General features: G+C 47.6%; 1 protein-coding gene across 6 annotated transcripts in view; it reads left to right on the top strand.

Annotated features, from left to right (window-relative positions):
- ATP2B4 (ATPase plasma membrane Ca2+ transporting 4) overlaps positions 1 to 20,074 on the top strand; it is a 92,991-nt gene that overhangs the window by 25,498 nt on the left and 47,419 nt on the right. For all 6 annotated transcript variants that reach the window (XM_019649679.1, XM_019649682.1, XM_019649677.1 and 3 more), the window contains exon 2: positions 18,431 to 19,064. In XM_019649679.1, the coding sequence (XP_019505224.1) occupies positions 18,872 to 19,064 (193 nt within the window). In that variant the 5' untranslated portion in view covers positions 18,431 to 18,871. The remainder of the gene's footprint in view (positions 1 to 18,430; positions 19,065 to 20,074) is intronic.

The following is a 20,074-nucleotide window of genomic DNA, read 5'->3' on the forward strand; positions in this document are numbered from 1 at the left end:
GAAGTATCGTAATAGCTGAGAACGTGAGCTTTGAAATCAGGCAAACCTGAGTTCATGGCCCAGCTTGACCACTAGTTAACTCTAGGACTTTGGGCCTCATTTTCTTCAACTGTTTAAAAGGGATAAAAATAGCTGTCACCAAGAGTGGTTTTAAGATTGAGAAACTGTGCCTGCCAATCACTTTGGTGGTGGAGATCACACATTTGGTCCCAGTTTCATACAGGCATACCGTGGGAATATTGTGGGTTTGGTTCCAGACCACCACAATAAAACTCAGACCACAATAAAACGAGTCACACTCTTTTTGCTGGTGGAGGGTCTTGCCTTCAATTTGTAAACAATGGAACATCTGTGGGGCACAGCAGAATGAAGCGCAATAAAATGAGGTATGTCTATAAGAAAGAGTAAGAGCTAATGAGTAGGCCTTAGGGAACAGTAAGAAGAAATAGTTTCTAACATTGGAGAAGAGACTAGTCTAGATGACCTTCAGTCCCTTCCAACCTTGAGATGTTCATTTCTTCCTTATGCAGAAGCAAGGGAAATACGGTAGAATTTCCCCACTCACGTTGTGACTGGTGAGCAGGTCCCCAGTGGCTGCAGACCCTACAGGTGAAACAGGCTGATTGATAGCATTAAATAATCACAATAATTAGATTGATTGCTTACCATGTAGCAGCACTATGGATTAATTATCTCAAAATCTTCTGAAATATTTTACATGGGGATACTATTATGCCCATTTTATCAGGGCCAAAGCTGAAGAATAGAGACATTGACTAGCTTTCCCAAGGTCAAACAGGTAGTGATGGTGGCTCTGACTTGGGTCTGTCTGCCCACAGAGCCTGTGCCCTTGATCACTTTAAGAGGTGAATAGCCCCTGAGAAAGAGTTCTCATTTCCGGAAAGCACCTTCCTGACAATCTTATGGAATGAGTGGGGCCTTTACCAAACTCTGGTTTGAATTCTGGCTCCACTTCTTACTGTGTAGCCCTAGACAAGGTATTTAACCATTTTTATCGGGGGCAGTATTATCCATTTCCCAAGTTTGTTGCAAGGATCAAATGAGATAACATATGAGGTGCTCAAAACAGAGTTGGAGATGCCGTATTTCCGTCACGGATCAGGGAGTCCTTAGTGGCACCTGCTCTAAGCAGATGCCTATGTGCTCTGAGCTGATGATGGGGTGACTTTGGAAGAGTGAGTAGACGAAAGCTGACTTTTTCCCTGCTCCTTGAAAAGATGACCCTTAATGCCCTTCCACTCCCACCCCCCCCAATACAGACAGAGTACAGTGGTCAGAAGTCCAGTCTGTTTCCCCTCCCCTTGGCCTTGCCATTCAGCCTTGCCAGGTCACCTGTTGTTTGATTTTTGTGCCAAGCCCTCTGTGGACTTCCAGCCCTGGGCATGTCAGAGGCCACTGTCTGGCATAAGTGACTTCTATGTCACTGGGCCTCCATCTCCAATACCAAGATGGTTCTGAGATGGTGACAATCATAGCTGGGCTCACAGTCCTGAATTTAGTTCTGTTCTTCCCTTCTCTACCCTTCTCACCTATCTGTACCAGCAATATTGCATTTGCTTTTCTGTTTTCTTTTTAAAAATATTTTTTGTGGTGATAAATGTATGTAATTCAGTAGCATTAATTACATTCACATTACTGTGCTACCTCCACTACTATTCATTCACAGATCTTTTTTGTCATCCCAAATAGAAACTCTGGACCCATTAAACAATATTCCTACCCCATACCCTTCTCTACCCAGTACCTGACAACCTCTACTCTACTTCCTGTCTCTATGAATTTGTGCCTAGAGTAGGCACTTCATATGAGTGGAGTCATACAATATTTGTCCTTTTGTACCTGGCTTCTTTTGTTTAGCATGTTTTCAAGTTTCACCCATGTTGTGGCATATATCAGAATTTTATTTTTTTTAAGGCTAAATAATATGTTCTTGTATAGATATACCACATTTTGTTTATCCATTCACCTGTTGATGGATGCTCACTTTAATCAAACTCCTTTGGGCATATCAAAATTTGCAATGATACAGAGAGAACAGCCTTCTCATTCTTTGCAGCGGGAAACCGAGGAGAGTCCCTGTCCCAGGTGGTGCAGAGCTGCAGCCTAGTATGCTGTTTATAAACTCTGCTCTGAAGCCTCTTCTGAGATGTCATCCTTCCAGAGGTCTCTCTTTACAACAGGTGACACCACCTCGACCTGGAAGTGCTAGTTGGAAAGGAGAGAAAGGATTGTCTGGGACTCCAACCTTGCCTTTGCCTGCTGTCCTGGGAACAGAGCCTACAATTGCCCAGGGGTGCTCTGTTTTCAGTGCTTCAGGCAAAGGGTCAAGAGATTAGAGCAGTTTTTGTTTTCCTTATTTATAGCTCTGAGTTTTTGTTTGTTTTGTTTTGTATATTTCTTCTCCTTGTCAACTCTGTCATTTCTGGTTTCCTGCTTGGCTTCGATGCACTTCAGTATTTCTGTACTACTCCACCATAATCATAGGGCTTCCTAATACGGCAGTGCCCTGTCTCCTTTATTTAGACTGTCTGGGAGTTCTTGGAGGGGAAAACTCTTTCTTCTTTCTTTGAATTTCCTCCATCCTTTTTTGTTTTCTCTTCTCTGTTTCTTTTACCAGCCCCCTCTGTCCTCCCCCAGTGCACCAGTAACTGCACAGCCTCTATCTTGACCACAATCTGTACCCTCAAGGTGTCCACAGCCTAAGAGGATGACACACACCAACATCACACACACCCTCAGCGTGTGTCACAGTTGCCTCTGGGAGGAAGTAGGAGAACCCATATCAATCCTCTGAGCTCATCAGGACAGGATTTCCCAAGCTCTGAAGTCCTGGGTTGGGCCTAAAAATTCTCTATTTTATACAAGCTGCTCTTGCTGTCTTATTCCTGTTTCTCTCCACTTTATAGGACCCTGGAGCATGGAGCATGCATTAGCTTCTTGGCGCTTTTTGTGGTTGCAAAGCCTTCATTGAGTCACGTCACCTTTAACACCATGTGTTATAAAATCTGCAGAAGGAATAATCATCAGTTCTGTTTGTCTTAAAAGGCCGTCGCAAAGATCACACATCAGAGTGCTTTGAAATTGTGTAGCATTACCTGGATGTGAGTTCTTACCACAACCTGCTTTGACTCTCATGAAGTTTACTGCCTTTCTTTCTTGCTAGTGCCACTTACCAGGGAACCCCAGGCAGACAGATTCCCCAGATATAGCTGCAAAAGTTGGAGATTCTAGAGAAATCTGTGCATGGCAGTACCAACCTCTTCCTGGTACACAGCCAGGATGCAGACCCAGGCCTGGAAAGTATAGGAACAAGGGCTCCAGAGGCACTGGGAACCTCTGATCGGGAGCAGCCTCAGTTTACCTACATTGTTCAATAGCTTCTTTTTTTTTTTTTTTTAAGAGTTTATCGAGGAATCAGGGAAGGAGAACAGACAAGTTATCTCTCTTTTTGTTCTTCAGTCTAACTGTGGAGGACACCGCTTCACTGGCCCGTGTTGGTATTTTGATCATTGCACTCTTCCCGGCTGAGTCAGTTGGTCACAGGCCATTGGATGGCAGCTCTCATTGGCTGCCGGCTGCTCATGGTAGCTCATGGCATCCCACTGCAGCAGGGGCTGCAGCCTACACCGTTGCAGGCCAGTTACGGCAGCCCAGCTCCAGGTCAAGCTGTTGTTCACAGCCTTAGCTGTAGAGGGCGCAGTGTCCCTGGCCTATGTGGGAACCGAACCAGCAGCCCTGCTGCTCAGAGCTCACACTCCCAAGCCAACTCTTAACCAACTGAGCCACTCAGCCAGCCGGCTCCTCAATAGCTTCTTAATGCAATTGATCTTCATCCAAGGGCACTGGGCCTTTATACACACAAAAGTAGTAATCCTCTCAACTTCCTTTTGAGGTAGTTTACTCTCGTTATCTCCATTTTTTGGATAAGGAAATGAAGGCCCAGGAAAAATGATTTGGAGGAGGATGTGCTGAGAGGAAGGCAGCCTAGTGCTGCTTGGGAAAAGCTATGATGGGAGAGCCTGAGAGCTGTGAGGGGTAAGAACCTGGCCAACACTGGGCAGTCTGGCCCTCAGGCAGTGCTCCACGGGGGCCTGGGCCCATGGGCTTGGCTGCTGTGGCATCTTCAGCCTTTCTGGTGCACCCCCTGGTCAAACTGGATTCAGTTCTGGTTTTCTTCCTTAGATATTTCTTAGGGGCTCTAACCCACAGCAATGTGCCAGGTTGACTGTTAAGTGCAGCTGCTAGCCCATAAGGTAGCTTATAAAGACGTTAGAAAGATGCTCCCTTGGGATGAATACAGCCAATGGGGGCATGGCCTATCCAGCAAAAACACTTAGGGTTTTTCATCACCCAACAACCTCCTTACCTGGTGCCCATGTTCACATTGTAGACCTGAGCCCATTCTGGGGAGGCCCATGTTGTGAGTGAGCTCTCCTGCAGCCGCTTGATGGCTGCAACTGGCCTGCGGGGCAGACCCTGGGAGTTTCATGTCGGATGCACACAGGTGATCTCGCTCTTCATTTAACTTTGCTTCATCTACGTCTACCTATATATCCTGCTTTCCAATCTATATCCTACCTTTTTGTCCCAGTACCCAGCACAGTGTTTGACTCATAGATACTTTACTGTAAAATGTAATACAATGTAAAATTGTATTAGACTTTTCCTAAAGTTCCCTGCATGGCTGTGATTCTGGGATGTTATGAGATGTTTGATGCAGCTGGTAGGAAAAGCAGGGGATCTGCTCCCTGAAAAGGCCAGGAACTTACCGGCTTATGCAATTACTAGTGATGAAATATAGTGATTAGGTCTGGCCTGCCTCCCAGCTTGTGATCAGTTGACCCTGCCCCCTCTCTTCTTTTGAGACGGTAGCAGGGTATATGTGGTACTTAGCCTACAGTGGTGCCACACTCACTGCTTCTGGGTGTAGCAGAACCCTGAGCAGCTCCTTTCCATCCAAGCTGGCACCAGCTTGGAGGTGGTGGTGGAGGAGGCATCCACGGGGTTCTCGTCCAATGCAGAGAGCTGCCCAGAAGTGCGAAAGGGAACTCCTTGGCCAGATGGCCCCATTCAGTGGAGAGCTCCTGCTCGGAAGACATGGTAGCATTTTGGCACTTAACACTGTTCTGCCCATCTGGCTCCTTTAGAACAAGTGTTGAAGAGTCCTGACCAGGGGACCTGGGAAGGTGATATGCTGATGCCATTGTAGGGAGTGGGCAGTGGGGCAGGCCTAGGTTCCGGGGAACAGCACCTCTACTCATCACTTCTGAGGATAGTTATCTCACCTGCTCTCTTGCATGTAAAACTCAGAACCTTTGAAGGTCCTTGCCTTTCCCAAAGCAGTTCAATTTAGCCTCTGTTCTCTCTGCCTCCTACGTTGTTGGCTGAGCATCTGATATAAGGAGGTTGCTTATCTTCTTATTTACTTCCTAGGTTTATCTCACCCCCTGAGTGGTGCCTTTTCATCCTATAAATGCGGCCTTCCACCCTGGTCTCCCCAGGAAGAATGGGAACTGTCAAGACTGTATTTTCTTCCCCCTGTAACCTTCTGTAATCTTCTCTTTTTACCATATCCTCCTCCTATCTTGGCTCTTGAAACTGTTCCCACAGGAAGAAAACGGCAGTTCACTCTCCCACCCCACTTTAAGGCCAAACCTCTGTTTGTTGTCTTGGAAACCATGGCAACCTGGCCTTAGAGGCCACTTCTACCATCTTGGAAGTTAATGTTCCAGGGCCTTGGACTCCCAGCTGCGAGTTCTCTAGCACTTTTTTCCAAAGGGGAACAGGAGCCTCTGATTTTTCAGGTTTGCTAAAATGAGACTGTTTCAAACCAACCAACCCCTAGATGATCCTTTTACAAGTGGGTTAAGAATGGGAGCAATGTTCTTATGGAGTATGAATGTAGTAACATTAGCTGGGAATCTGGAAGAGTATTCTGGAATGTGGACTACATTTATTTTTCTTGTGTTCTTTTCTTCTTTCCCCTTCTCACACTCAATTACTCAGAAAACTGGTGTTGGAGTTGGCTATCTTTTAGCTTATACCAACTTTTTTCTTTTCTTTTTCTTGTCCTCGACATGTTTGTCCTTCTTGCTCTGGTGCTACCTTTTAAAGCCCCAAGTTGGGAATCCAGGCAGCTGGGATGATTAACTGCAGGAGCCCCACAGAAAAATTCCACAGCCTTAGACGGCAAAGTTTCCATAGCCTCACTGCCGTGGGACTTCCCCCACGAAGGAGTCCTCTTTCTTGATCTAGCTGTTGGAGGAGGGAGGGGAGAGCAGGCTGGTGTGTCCTTGGCTTCTCTTTGGACTTGACTGCTTGCAGAAGGGAGGGTTCAGTGGCTGAAACCCTGAAGGGAGGGCACTGACACCTCCTTCCACTCTGAAAAGACTTGTTCTTTGGTGATGGAGATCTTACTAATTTGGAACAGTTGGCCAGGGTGTGTGACTGGACATGCTGGGAAAAGAGTGCTCCTGCAAACTTTTGTAGAGGCAAATAGTGTGAGATGCCTACGGAGGTCTGGCTATGCTGGGTTAGGACGCCTTTTGTGACTGTGAATCCTTGAATCCTTGCATAGTATTGGGTTGTCGGAAAAGTCATGAGGTATTTTTTCTATGTTTTTCATTGCGAAAATGCGTCATGACTTTTCTGACAACCCAATAGTGGGAAAAGCTATAAGAAGGCAGCCATGTCACCAAGGAGTTTGATTTTAACCTCCCTATGCCTACTCCCTACCCAAGCCTTACAGGCTCAGAGTAGAATTGAGGTGCAACAGTGGGGCCATCTTGCAACTTGTAGTTGGGTAGGGCTAGCTTATCGTGCTCAGCTGCTGAACTTTCAATTTCCGTGGGAACCTTGGAAGGAGGCAGAGTCAGACTGTAGCCGTAAGTGCCTTTTACACTTATCCAGTCTCCCAGCGCCTTCCTCCATCAGGCCACTTCCCTATTTATGCTTGATTGGAAACATGACTGAGCATACTAAATTCTGACTTTGGTTTTTAATCCATAAGAATAGTCTCATGTCCTTCGTCTTCGAAGCCCCATGTCTGTTAGGGCTCTTCACTTCTGAGTCCTCAGTGTTAGCGATTTGCCTCTGCTTCAGGCATAATTAGATCCTATGTATTTGACTTAGCCAGACAAGATCCAGGGGAATTTGGGAGAGAACAGATTGGCTCATAGAGTTTATCTTGTGTGCCTTTGACCCCTCATTCATGACACTAGTGACACTGACTGGCCCTGTGTTGGTGCTAGCCATGGCAGCCCCACAAGTGCCCGACTTGCTTCTCAGCATGTCCCTATTCTTTCCACTATTTGAGCCAGTGTGGACTAGATGGGGCTCATTGGTTTCAGAAATTACCCAGGTAAGGAGAATGGAATTCCATCCAAGTAGGCTGTCCCTGGAGATGTAGAAAGAGAGAATAAGAGAAATTTTGAGATTGAGGCAGATAGGTAGGTATGTAGGTGAGGGGAAGATAGAGAGAGGGGGATGGATGGATAGATGATTAGATAGATAGATAGATAGATAGATAGATAGATAGATAGATAGATAGATAGATAGATAGAAAGAATAGAAGGTGGGAGGAAGAAAGGGAGAGACAAGGAGAGAGACCAGGATACATAGATATGAAAAACAAAGTGAGAAGCTTGGGAATGAGGCATATAGAGAAAAATGAGGAGGTAGAAAGAGTTTGGTACTAGATATTTTTTCCCTATCATTTCTGGCAGCTCAGTGCTTCAGAAGTAAGCCAGAAAACATCCTTTTTTGCCACTTCCTACAGACCTCCCCACCATCACCATCACCATAGTTCTCCCCTGTCTTTCCTTAGAGGTTCTGCAGTGTTGTTTAAAATGCAATGTGTGGGAGTTTAGAATCGAATGGGTGTTAGGAGAACTTCAATTCTTAGTGTTTCCCTTTGCCCTCCCTAGAGAGTGGATGATTTCTGCAATGATGATGGGTTTCCTTTCTGCCTGCACCAGAAAAGCCCTGTGACTATGTCTTGGAGACCAAGGGGGATATGCCTCCAATCCATTCAGTCTACCAATTCCAGGGCCCCAAGAGGAAGGAGGGGAAGAGGGGCCAAGTGCTGAAGGAATGGTTCTGGGGACTTACAGATAACCGATTCTCTGGAGTTTGGCAGAGAAGGGTGGCTCATTCATTAACTCTACATGTTAAGCCAGGCACTGGGGCAGAGGTTGGGATAGAGACATGATACAACGTTTTAGCTCACTTGGAAGAAGAACACACAGTACCTTCTACTTTCTTTCCCCTGAGACATCATCAACAATGACCAGCTGGGGCTGAGTCACCTTTGTCTCCTGCCCTTTGTCTCTTTCAACAATAGGCCCTGTGTCCATCAGCCCTTTTGTGAATAGATGTTTTTTTAGCCCATGGTTTTTGGAAGCTTACTCTACCTTGGAGGCTCTGAAACATGTCTGCTTTTCTATGTCTTTTTATGTATTCCCAAGTAATGGCCACTCAGCTTGAGTTAATACCCTGAGATTCAGGAACAGACGTACTGGTGTCTAGGACTCTAGCTCCCCTGTGGTGCTTTTCTTTTTCTTTTTTTTTTTTTAAAGACTTTTATTGGGGAATTGGGGGGATGGGAACAGTGCTGGGGAATTGGGGGAAGGGGAACAGACAAGATGCTGTCGTTTTGTTCTTCAGTCTAGTTGTGGAGGACGTTGCTTCACTGGCCCAAGTTGGCACCATCATTGCGCTCTTCCCAGGCGAGGCAGATCAGTCGCCGGCTTCTGGACGGCCGCTCACTGCAGCTGCTGGCCGCTCACGCTGGCTGCTGGCTACACACGGTAGCCCATGGCAACCCACTGCCACAGGGGCTGCAGCCTACGCTGTCGCCGTCGCCTCACAGCAGCCCAGCTCCAGGTTGAGCTGTTGTTCAGCATCTTAGCTGTAGAGGGCAGTGTCACTGGCCCTCATATGTGGGATCCGAACCGGGGCCCTCTGGCGTCCCAAGCCAGCTCTTAACCATCACGCCACTTGGCCGGCCCCTGTGGTGCTTTTCTATCAGCCTACTCCCAGCTGTCCAGGATGGTGCCCCATATTGGACCCTTTCCTCACCTCCTCCCTTCTCCCTTCCTACCCTACAGGAACAGTGGGATGCTGATGACAGTTGGTTTGACAGGCTTACAAACCATGTGTGCTCTGCTCTTTTGACCTCAAGGTGCTGCCAAGACTAATTTCTGTCCCAAGTTCTGATTTTCCCAGCAAGGTTTTGTCAGCTAACCAGGGCTGTCATTCGGGACTTTGACGACTCCTGGGGCAGCAGGGTGCTCCCCTGATGGAATCAGCAGCAACTTCCCCCTTCTCCTGCCCTCTCTTCTCCCCGTAGGGATTTTTCTCATCAATATCCTTTCTGAGCCACGGTGGCATCTGGGAGGCCTTCAGTTATAATCTGAGATGAAAGGAATCAGAACAATCTGTGGGATTTGCTCTTCTTAACACTGCCCTAACTTTCATTTGATCTGATTAATGTGCCCATGGCAGTGTGTGTGTATGTGGGGTGGGGGTAGGGAGTCCTCCTCCCAAGGGCGTACCAATCCAAAGGAGCTGGAATAAGGTGGAGGGAGAGGCATGAGAAAACCCTGCAACATCTTCTGTATTCTAACCAGCTGTTCCTGGAAGGTGACTCTTTAGACTCTTACTTAGACATCATTTAGTGATTGGCAACCTATAGCATATTTATCAAAGTCAGTATACACTTTTGGCTTAGTTGTGTGTGTGACTCCGCGGCTGATCTCTGATCTCTCCCTCCCTCTTCTGCCAAAAACCTTTCTCAGGCACCTTGTGCCCTGGAGACATATGTGTCCCAGGGGGAATCACCCTCACTTTTGATCATCCTTTAGCATCTCAACTTTGAATACTGATTTTTTTTTTTAACTTTATTGGGAAACAGTGTGTTTTTCCCAGGACCCATCAGCTCCAATTCAAGTTGTTGTCCTTCAATTTTAATTGTGGAGGGCGCAGCTCAGCTCCATGTCCAGTCACCATTTTCAATCTAGTTGTAGGGGGCGCAGCCCACCAACCCATACGGGAGTTGAGTCGGCAACCTTGTTGTTAAGAGCATGCACTCTAACCAAAAAAAAACGAGCCATCCGGCCGCCCCTGAATGCTGATTTCTTGGTGCTGGCTAGGGGTTCTTACCACCCTAACTAAAACCTTAAATCTTGTTGTACAGGAGTATCCCTTTACCCAGGACCTCCCTAAGAACTGAGAACAGGATGAAAGGTTTCTGTACACACGGAAGAAAAACATGTGTCTCTTCTGAAGCACCTCTTGGGGTTATTCCCTTCAGACCTCCAGCCAGGAGTGGCCAGGCTCCATGTTGGGTGGCGCTGCACCCATGGTGGGGTGGGGGTGCTGCTGCTTTGAGGCTCTCTTCTCATGACCCCTGGTGGAATCCTCAGTATCTTCATTCTGATAACATTGTCAGTCAGTAGGGGCTGGTAGGGAGTAGTGGGAGGTGGGTAGCGGGTAGGGAGGCTGCTGGCTGGAGCCTGGCTTTGACGGGAAGGAAGAAGACCAAGTGGCCTTGTCTCCTGTCAATAATGGACGTGGTGCAGAGGTGAGAAGACCCTGAGTCTGGCCTTTCTCCTTGAGGAGCTGAGGCAGACACGTGTGTACGGGAAGCTCCGCCTTCCCTTCTTTAAAGGAACTAACCCGTACTCCTCGCTTTAATCTTCTCCTTGCTGGCTCAAGTCCTAAGCTTTATTTTCTGGCTCTATTCTTTTCGTTCCTGAGAAAGTTGTGGTGGATCTTTTCATTTTTATTTTTTAAGCTGTTTTATGGGGCTGGGAAAGGAAAACTTTAAAAGTAAAATAATAAAAAAACAGACCACTCTGCCATTACAGGCACATAAATAGCTGCACCATAGCCAAGCTGCACACTCACTTTGCCATAGCAACCTAAAACGAGTGTTTACAGCAGCTTGTCACCAGACTGGAAAACAACAGCTGCTGCTGCCCCACCAGCCACACCCTTGCTGCTGCCTTGTGCCTCCTCAGAACAGTGGGCAGGTGCCCCTCAGAGGTGTTGGGTGGGGAGCATGGGCCAGCCCTTCTGCTGGGCCTTGGGGTGGGGCTGGCGGGGGTGGGGGGGTGGCAGGAAATAGGCAGCCTGGAGTCCGGAGGTGCCAGGGGGCAGTAAGACTTGGAGAACTGAGTGGTAGGTGTCTTTTGTTCTTGCATTTTTTCCCTTGTCTCTCATCTCCGGCTCATGAAGGAAACAGGAGTGCAGAGGGTGCTTAGCTCCCCCTGGACTGAAAGGGATCTGGGTGTCCCCCTGATCCTGACAGCGTAGCTTGTTTTAACTTTCTGAATAAATCTTGGCTTCTGCTGCAGCCTGTCTAGGGAAGAAGTCCTTTCCAGTCTGTTATCTCAAGGCCTCACAGGAGAGGGGCTTTCCTTGGGAAGATCAGGGAGGGATCTCTCTGGAAAAGGAGGCTGCTCTGAGATGGATGGAAATGGAAGCAGAGCATCCTGGAAAGAGCTGGAAGAGGGAGAGGGGAAAACGGGAGGAGATACGTGACAAGATCCTCCTTTGCCTCCTTTGTCAGCATACATCTGGGACAGCGTTGGGACTAGCCCCATTCAAGACCCTCAGGTGTGTTAGCCTGGTGTTGGAGGTTGTCATGACCTTGCTTGCAGAGAGGCTTCATAACCTATGCAGCGTTAGGAAGTGTGGTCCCCAGACCAGGCGTCAGAATCCCCTCACTAGGGAACTTGTTAGAAGTGCACACTCACAGGTCCCACCCCAGACCTCCTGAATCAGAAACTCTGGGAGTGGGTCCAGCAATCGGTTTTCAGCAGCCATCCTGGGATCCTGATGCTTGCTCACGTTTGAGAACCACTGCCCTGAAGCACAACACAAGTGGCGGCGAGTGTGATCAGTCCGCTTTCTCAAGCCCCGGGCTGACTTAGTGGCTCCGGTCTGTGCAGTGCGTGAACAAGACGGAGTAGAACTAGGGCAGTGAGGGAGGTTATTAGGGAGTGCGCCCAGCTCTCTGTACTGATAAATGCTATCTTCTCAGCATGGAGCTCTTGCCCGTTTGCCTGGGACTTCCAGGAAACAGTTTGGCTGAGAGAAAGAAGGCTGGACTAGGCAAAGCCCAGGAGATGGTTCTCTGTACTCTGTACAGGTGGACTGCCATGGAGTGGGGGGAGGTGATGGAGTGTTGGCCAGGTGTGATGTCCAATGTACGGTACTCTGATCACTGTCTGAGTCACGCAGGAATGTTATGTTGCTTCCTGTCTTGCTGGGCCCTTGGGGAGAGATCAGCTGCCCACGGCACCCTCTTTGGTGGATGAAATGGGGCCTCCTCAGTCTGAGGCCTGGCAGCTTTCTCCTCAACCCCGAGCTGCAGTAGAACCTGAGGCCTGGGAGCAACAAGATCCTGACCCAGTAGCCAAGGGAGAGTGACCTTCCTCTCCCTCTTCATGAGCATGGCATGATTCTGCTGAAATTTGTTTCTAAAAATAGTGCAGGATCCAATCCAGCTGCTAAAAAGCCCTTTTGTTCCCTTGGAACCAAAATGTGGAAAAACCACAGCAGCCCCAAGAAAGGCAATCTGTGTCCCCCAGGAGAATGCACATACTGGATATTTGAATGTTACTGCCCAAAGTCTGCCTCCTGTCTGCTGGCCTTGTTTCAGGGAGCTGCACCTGACTTAGCGTGAGAGGCCGATACCTTTGTAAACTCATATCCTAAGCATTCCTCATGATGGAACGGGAGGGATTTCATTAAATAACAGGCCCTCTAGATGGCATTGTCACTCCCACCTGAAATCGGCTCCTGTCCTCCTCAACCAACTGATGTAGTTGCTGTTTCATCCTCTGCAATTTTTTTGAGCTCTAACTTGCTGTGAATACTCCACCACACCCCTGAGTCACAGGAGGCCACAGAGGTGATCTGGGCCAGTCTGACTCAGATTATCTGGAAGAGGGTACATGCGCCATGGCTCTGGGGCCGAGGGACTGGTTTTTCATCTTGATATATTGATGCTATTTTTGCATAGAGTTGGCTGTGGCGGGAGGAGTGGGGTTAGGGGGGGCGGCGGTGACATGGTCCTCTCAGGCACCTTCTTGCTTTGGTTTCCTCATCCATGCCATGAAGCCTCCTGTCTTCATCTTGATGGTTTCTAGGGTCTCTGACATGGGCTGAATCAATAGGCCAGATGATCAGGAACAGACTGGCAACCTTGGGTCAATTCTTGGTATCACTCTTGTGAGAATGTTTGTGCTATCTATAGGCCCTACCTTCTCTCTGCTCCCTGAAGGCGTCTAGCCAGAACTGATAAGTTTTGTCATCATTGTCATCACATATCTCAGACAGTACAGCTCTTCCAGGTCTGAAAGGTTTCAGCATCATGGTATGTTGTATTATTTTGGAACTCAGGTGCAGAGTACTGAGTCAGTCAAACTATGGCCCATTATTATCACTGGACCTTGCAAGGCCCTTCCTATGTACGATGGTTCCCCATATACCACATCTGTTCCCTTCCTTGCCTATGAGCAGCATTCTAATGTGATAAGATGTATCTTTTTGTTTAAATGTGCCTTTTAAAATAGATAGAATTGCTTTAGACACATGTGTTTTTAATTTGTGCGAAAGCTGTTACAGCACCTTTCCCCCCACACCAAGCACTGTTGTTGTTTTTTTAATTAAATTTATTGGGGTGACAGTAGTTAGTCAAATCACATAGGTTTCAAGTGTACATTTCTATAATATATCATCTATATATCACATTGTGTGCTTACCACCCCTTCCCCCCATACCCTCTGGTAACCACTAAACTGTTATCTGTAAGCACTTTTTTTAAGATCAAATATTGCCTTGTGTACACCTGATCTGTATTTCTAACTGTCTCATAATATCTCCTGTTATCTAGCTTGCATATTTTAGCTCCCATCCATCACTGGGAGAAGGAGAGAGGGGATCCCAGGTGGCCTTCAACTTCCTGTCACTACAATGTTCCTTCTGGACCTGTGTGAGAATTTCTTTGGAAGATGCACCCAGGAGTAAATGACAGGGTCCTGGGTATGCATAGACTTAGCTTGGCCAAGAAGTACCAGGTAGCTCTGGGGAGAAGGGATGAATTTCTGGGTCCCTGAGACCCAGGGGTCGAGAGTGACACATTTTCTCCAGACAGATGCTTTGAGTTTAGCACTATATATTTTTGCTCTTGAATTGAAGATGCTTTCAGTGTAGCAGACTTGTGTAGGGGGAGGGTAGGCGAAGGAGGCATGTGTGTGCGCACGCGCGTGCGTGTACCACCTCTTAACCAGGAAGTGATGTTCTTTTCTTCAGGAAGGGCTGAGAATTAGCATCAGGTTCCTGGCCCAGGCCCAGGCCCACAGGCCACAGTGTGCCATCCTATGGTCAGTGCAGAGGCCTGGTTTTTGTGCCCCAGCCCTCTCTTGGCTTCCTGGCATGGGCCTGGCTATTGCTGATGATGACAGGCAGTGCTACCCACCACCTGAACTTGACCCAACGTGCTCTGTCCCTGACCTTCCCACATGCCTCCAAAGAACCTCAGTAGTCTGAAGGGGAGGGTATGTGCTCAGGTCTATTTCTGCAAGCCAGCAGGCATTAGAGGCGCAATTAGGGCAGGCAGGCATGAAGAGGGAAGGAAAATCTGAGAACATGATGAGGATGGCCACCAGACCTGAGTGGTGGGAACGGGCGAGGCTGGGCAAGAATCTGGGTCACAGAAATAAGGGGGCCTGTGATGAGGAGGGAGCAGAGCAGCCTCTGTGTGGAGTTTAGACCTTCAGAGAGAAGAGCCAGCCACGGATATTTCAGGCTAGGCAGCCTGCATGTTGAAGTGCTTGCCAGTTTCTTGACAGGGCAGGGTCCTCAGAGAAGCACAGGAGTGCCTGAGAGAAGCAGTTAAGCTTAAGACACTGTAGGTAATGCCACAGGAAATGCCCCTGCTGGAGAAAGGAGAGAGACAGTTGAGAGCAGGATCTCTCTGTGCCTCTCCCAAGTCACTAGGGTTGCAAGGCCCAGGGTGTGAGATTATAGAGTGGAAGAAGGCCTCATCCCCACTCCCAGGATCTCCAGGTGGAAATTGGATATGCTTAGAATCATGCCAATTCAGAGCCAAGTGCATTCTGGCTGGGGGTTGGTGAGACCTTTCTGCCCCAGATAAGCCCTGCATCTATCCCTGAACCTGCACAGAAAGTTCCAAGTGATAAGGAGGTGTTTTCCAGACCTGTTTCATAGCTTTTAGGGGTCATGGGCAAGGGACAGATAGATTTTTATGGACTTTTTCATCAAGTTTTAGGCAGTAAATCCATAGCTTTGTTTCCAATTTCTTAAAGAAGTGTGCTTGTATTATACTTGAGACAAGGTGGCTTTTAATTCAGACTAGGGCACAAATTTTGGCTCTCTGAATCTATATTTCCCTGCTATGAAATGAGGTGCCCTCCTTATAGAGTTGTTGGTGAGGATCTAGTGAAACAATATATGTCATGATGATAGTAGCTACGGTATATGGACCAACCACTATATATCAGCCACTCTGTGCTAGGAACTATATTGGGTCGTCGGGAAAGTCATGACGCATTTTTGCATTGAAAAACATAGAAAAATACGTCATGACTTTCCCGACGACCCACTATAATACGTGTGTGTACACACACACATACATATATATGATTTCTCTCTTATTTTCACATAAAGTGCCTAGTACGGTACCTGGTTCATTGTTGGTGCTCAACAAATATTATTTCCCTCCCTTGCTTCACTCCTGAAAATAGGGAGAAATAGAGCCTCATTTGGGATGAGGGAAAGAGGATCAGAGAAAAGAGAAAAGGTCTTTTGGGGGGGTGTGGGCTGAAGCAGGTTTCACATTTCAATTTGGTGCATTCTAAGGTGGGACCAGCCTGCTCTCACCCCCGCAGGTCTTCCCTTCTTTACCCCTCAGCCTGCATGGCAGTGATGTTGGCACTCTAACCTGAGCATCTCTGAGTGCCACTACCTTGCTCCTGAGCACAGGCTCTCAGCCCAGTGAAGAGGGCAGGGCAGGGAATCAGAGGCCGCTCTACTGATCATAGAAAGTAATATGACTTCTTGCCCCTGCAGGAAGTGATGAGAAAGTTTCCTCTTCCATCCTATCATCCCTTTGCCTTGCAAAATGCTAGACATGGAGAGCGAGAATGCCCAGAGCCAAATTATTAATCCTGACCTGATAAGAGGTGGTACTTCCCAGGCGCCTGAGCGATGTGTCTGAGGCTGAGGCAGTGTGAGCACTTACAGATTATTCTTTGCCAGTTGCCTAATAAGGTTAGGGTCTAGGCAAGCTCAGCAGTTGCAGTGAGCTCATATTCTAAGAGCTCAGAGCTGCAAGAGAAATACGGGCACCTACTACACCTCCAAATCCCAGAAGAACTTTCATGACTTACCCAAAGGGTGCCTGGGTAAATCTGGTTCTGAATCTGCTATTGGTTATTCAACAAAAAATTTACCTGAATGCCCACCACGTGCAGGTTCTCCTCTAGGCACTGGGGATAAAGCAATCAACAAGACGAATGAAAATCTCTGCCTTCGTGGAGCAAACATTGCGGTGGGTGGAGACAGAAACAATAAAATCTGATTTCCAGTTCAGCACTCTATCAGCACTGTTTGCAACATCCCCTCAAAAGCTTAAGGAGTGCTATGTAAGGGTCACGATTGGCTTCTATAGCCCTTCGCACTGCTTCCCGGCTTGGAGGAAAAGCTGAACCTGAGAGAAAACTCTGTGGTACTGCCTATCTCTGTGCCAGTCTGAGTGAAGGGAGTTTGACACTCTGCATCAGTTTTTTTCCAAACCTCCTTTGTTCCCCAGGATTTACTGATGACATCGGAAAAGAAAGGGAGTGCGATATTAAAAAACAAAAACAAAAACCTGCTTGCTTAACATTTTGTAAGTAGCTCTAAAAATCTATGGTAGAAGAAGGAGTCAGAGGGCACATTGGGAGAGGAGGTGTGGAACCACCTCCGTCCCAGGGGAACCTGCGGAGAACAGGTTTGATTGGAATCAGCAGGAACTTTGGCTACATGTGATTTTTGGAAAAGTAATTGATAAAAGAGTCAAGTCCTCATCTAATGGTTCTGTGCTTCTTTGTTCACCTTCTAGAAGTGAGGATATCACCTATTTATTAAAGATAGGTTGACCAGGGCTGAGCCTCCAATGTTCTGGTGCTGCACTAAAGAAGAGCCCTTTCACATATAAATGGCTGATGTGTGGCAATGTTTCCCGCATGACACACAGCGGCCCCTCTCTGAAGCTGAGAACAGGGCTCAGGATAAACCTCCTTCCCACCTTCAGCCCTCCATACCCTCACCTACACATACCTCCACCCCTCCACCTCAGTCTGCATGCATGAGAGGTAACATGTACCTTTCTGAGGGGAGGAAAGCTGATTGGAGACCTTCTGGTGCTTACTCATGCAGAGGCTAACTTTGTCCCCCTGCTGACCTTGTGGCCCTAGGCTCTATCTGAATGGAAAGCTGTCTTATCCCTGCCATCCCGGAGAAACTTCAATGTTCATAGGCTTCAGACTCACTATCTTTCCTCCTCAGAGGTCCTTCTGCCCCCTTACGTAAAAAGGCTCCACCCTGTTTTGACAACTGCCAGAGCATTTTATTCTCCCCTTCCCTCTACGAAACCTTTTTGGAGAAGGTTGGGGCTTAGCTCCAAGACCTGAACTTCAATGTCTGACTTGTTGGCAACTGCAGCAAGCTGCAGAATTTCTGTACAGGTGGAGGCTGAATATTCTAAGGGGCCTCAGAGGACTTGGACATCTTCCATCAGGTTCTCATCTTGTTTCATAAATGTGTGTGTTGGGATAGGGAAGGGTATGGGGCATGGGGGAAGGTGGCAGATTGGCAGGCCACCCTCCAGATCACTCAGGTCTGGACTCCCTTTTCTGATCTCATCAGAAGTGAGGTCAGATGAAAGGATTCTGTAGCAGGTCCCACAAACAATAGAGAGAGAGAGCATTAGAGAGCCATTAGAGGTCATAACTTTTTTTTTTTTTTTTTTAGCTGAGCCATCCTGCCACCTGTTGGCATCAGCTCGGGCCAGGACTCGAACCGAGGTCATAACTTTTTAATTCAAGCATCTGAAGTTGTGGGATTTGTGTTGCTTGGTCTGGGAGAGGCAAGATATGAAGACTGGGGGATATGTAAAATTACTTTTCTACCTTGGATTTTTCTGGGTCCTCCCAGGGAAGAAGGGGGTCCTCCTGAGTTAGTTCACTCAGCTCAGGCCTCAGCTATCAGTTCAGAGAAGGCACCAGCTATTACCTAAACCTTGTGCTAGAATGAGTATCTCTTGCCTTTGCAGGTGCTGAATCACCATGGCTGCTCTAATTGTTTCTTTTTGTCTATCTTTGAATCTTTATTTCAGAGATCCAGTTGTCATTGGTATCCAGGGAGCCCTCCTTCTCCTGCTGCCTCTCTACCACTGCAGTTGCTGGTTGTTGCTAAGGTTGCCTCCATGGTAACATGCACATCCTGTTTACATCTCCATCTGAGCAAGTTGGTCTAAACTAGGAACCTACCTACCCTGGACAACCACTTCCATCACCACCTGGGGACACCAATCATCGTGACACGTGGTCCGGCTTCCACTCAGTTCCCCCATCTTCCTCTTCTCACTGTCAAGCTTCATACAGGAAAAAGGATCTGGGCTAGAGGCTGTGAAGCTTGTTGTACAGATACAGTCAATCAGTTTCCTAACTGGGCTCCCAGAGAAGCCAGAGGTGAGTCAGAGAGGCAAGAGACCCTGATCAGTTGAAGGGAAACTCCACATTTTCTCTGGTTGAGGGGATTGGTTACAGCAGTCAAAATGACGAACCCAAGAGAACATGCCTTTCCGGCCAACTCGATGGTTGAGAGCCATGAAGGGGACTTTGGCTGCACAGTCATGGAGCTGAGGAAGCTCATGGAGCTGCGTTCGACTGATGCAATGAACCAGATCAATGCCCACTATGGAGGTGTAATGAGTCTCTGCAGTAGACTGAAAACCAACCCTGTGGAAGGTAAAGGCCATATCAGGAGCGGGGAATTGGAGGAAGGTGGCTAGTGTTAAAAAATATTGGTTTCTTAGCTTCTAGAGAAGGCGTATTTCTGGACCTTCAGTGGCATATCTGTCTGATGGGAAAAGTATGGTATCTGAAGCACTAAAAGAAAACGAGGCCATAGGGAGCCATTTTTATTCTCCAGACATGATGTTTAGGGCCTGTGGTATTATTCTCCGAAGATCATTCGTTCCTCCTTTTTCTATATCAGTGTACGGAAAGGAGGCTATTTATCACTATTTTGGAAACATTTATGTTAGAGATGCTTTTATCAGTAAATAATCACTAAGTCCCTTATTCTGTATCAGTCTTTGATTGCAAAAGGGTTTAGATGTGATCCTTTCCCACAGTGATTTTACAGTGTAATTGGGGAGGATTGGCACAAAAAAAGTGAATAAGTCCATCTACCCAATGTAGCACTTTTCTAACATATACAATTACAAATGGGGCGGTAAGTCATAAGGTATATAGTTGTACCCACCAAATCATTGGACTACTCACTCTGTTTCCTTTCAGGGAATTATTGATGACTTTTTCAACCTGGCCCGATGCACTTTTAATATAGTTTTTTTTTTTTAAGATTTTTATTGGGGAATTGGGGAGATGGGAACAGTGCTGGGGAATTGGGGGAAGGAGAACAGACAAGTTGCTATCCTTTTTGTTCTTCAGTCTAGTTGTGGAGGACGTTGTTTCACTGGCCCAAGTGGGCACCATCATTGCGCTCTTCTCTGGCGAGGCAGATCAGTCACCGGCTTCTGGATGGCCGCTCACTGTGGCTGCTGGCTGCTCACGCTGGCTGCTGGCTACGCACGGTAGCCCGTGGCAACCCACTGCCACAGGGACTGCAGCCTACGCCTTTGCCGGCAACTCACGGCAGTCCAGCTCCAGGTCGAGCTGTCGTTCAGCGTCTTAGCTGTGGAGGGCAGTGTCACTGGCCCTCATATGTGGGATCCGAACCGGGGCCCTCTGGC

This window comes from Hipposideros armiger, unplaced genomic scaffold (genome assembly GCF_001890085.2).
Source record: "Hipposideros armiger isolate ML-2016 unplaced genomic scaffold, ASM189008v1 scaffold_134, whole genome shotgun sequence".
Lineage (NCBI taxonomy): Eukaryota > Metazoa > Chordata > Mammalia > Chiroptera > Hipposideridae > Hipposideros > Hipposideros armiger.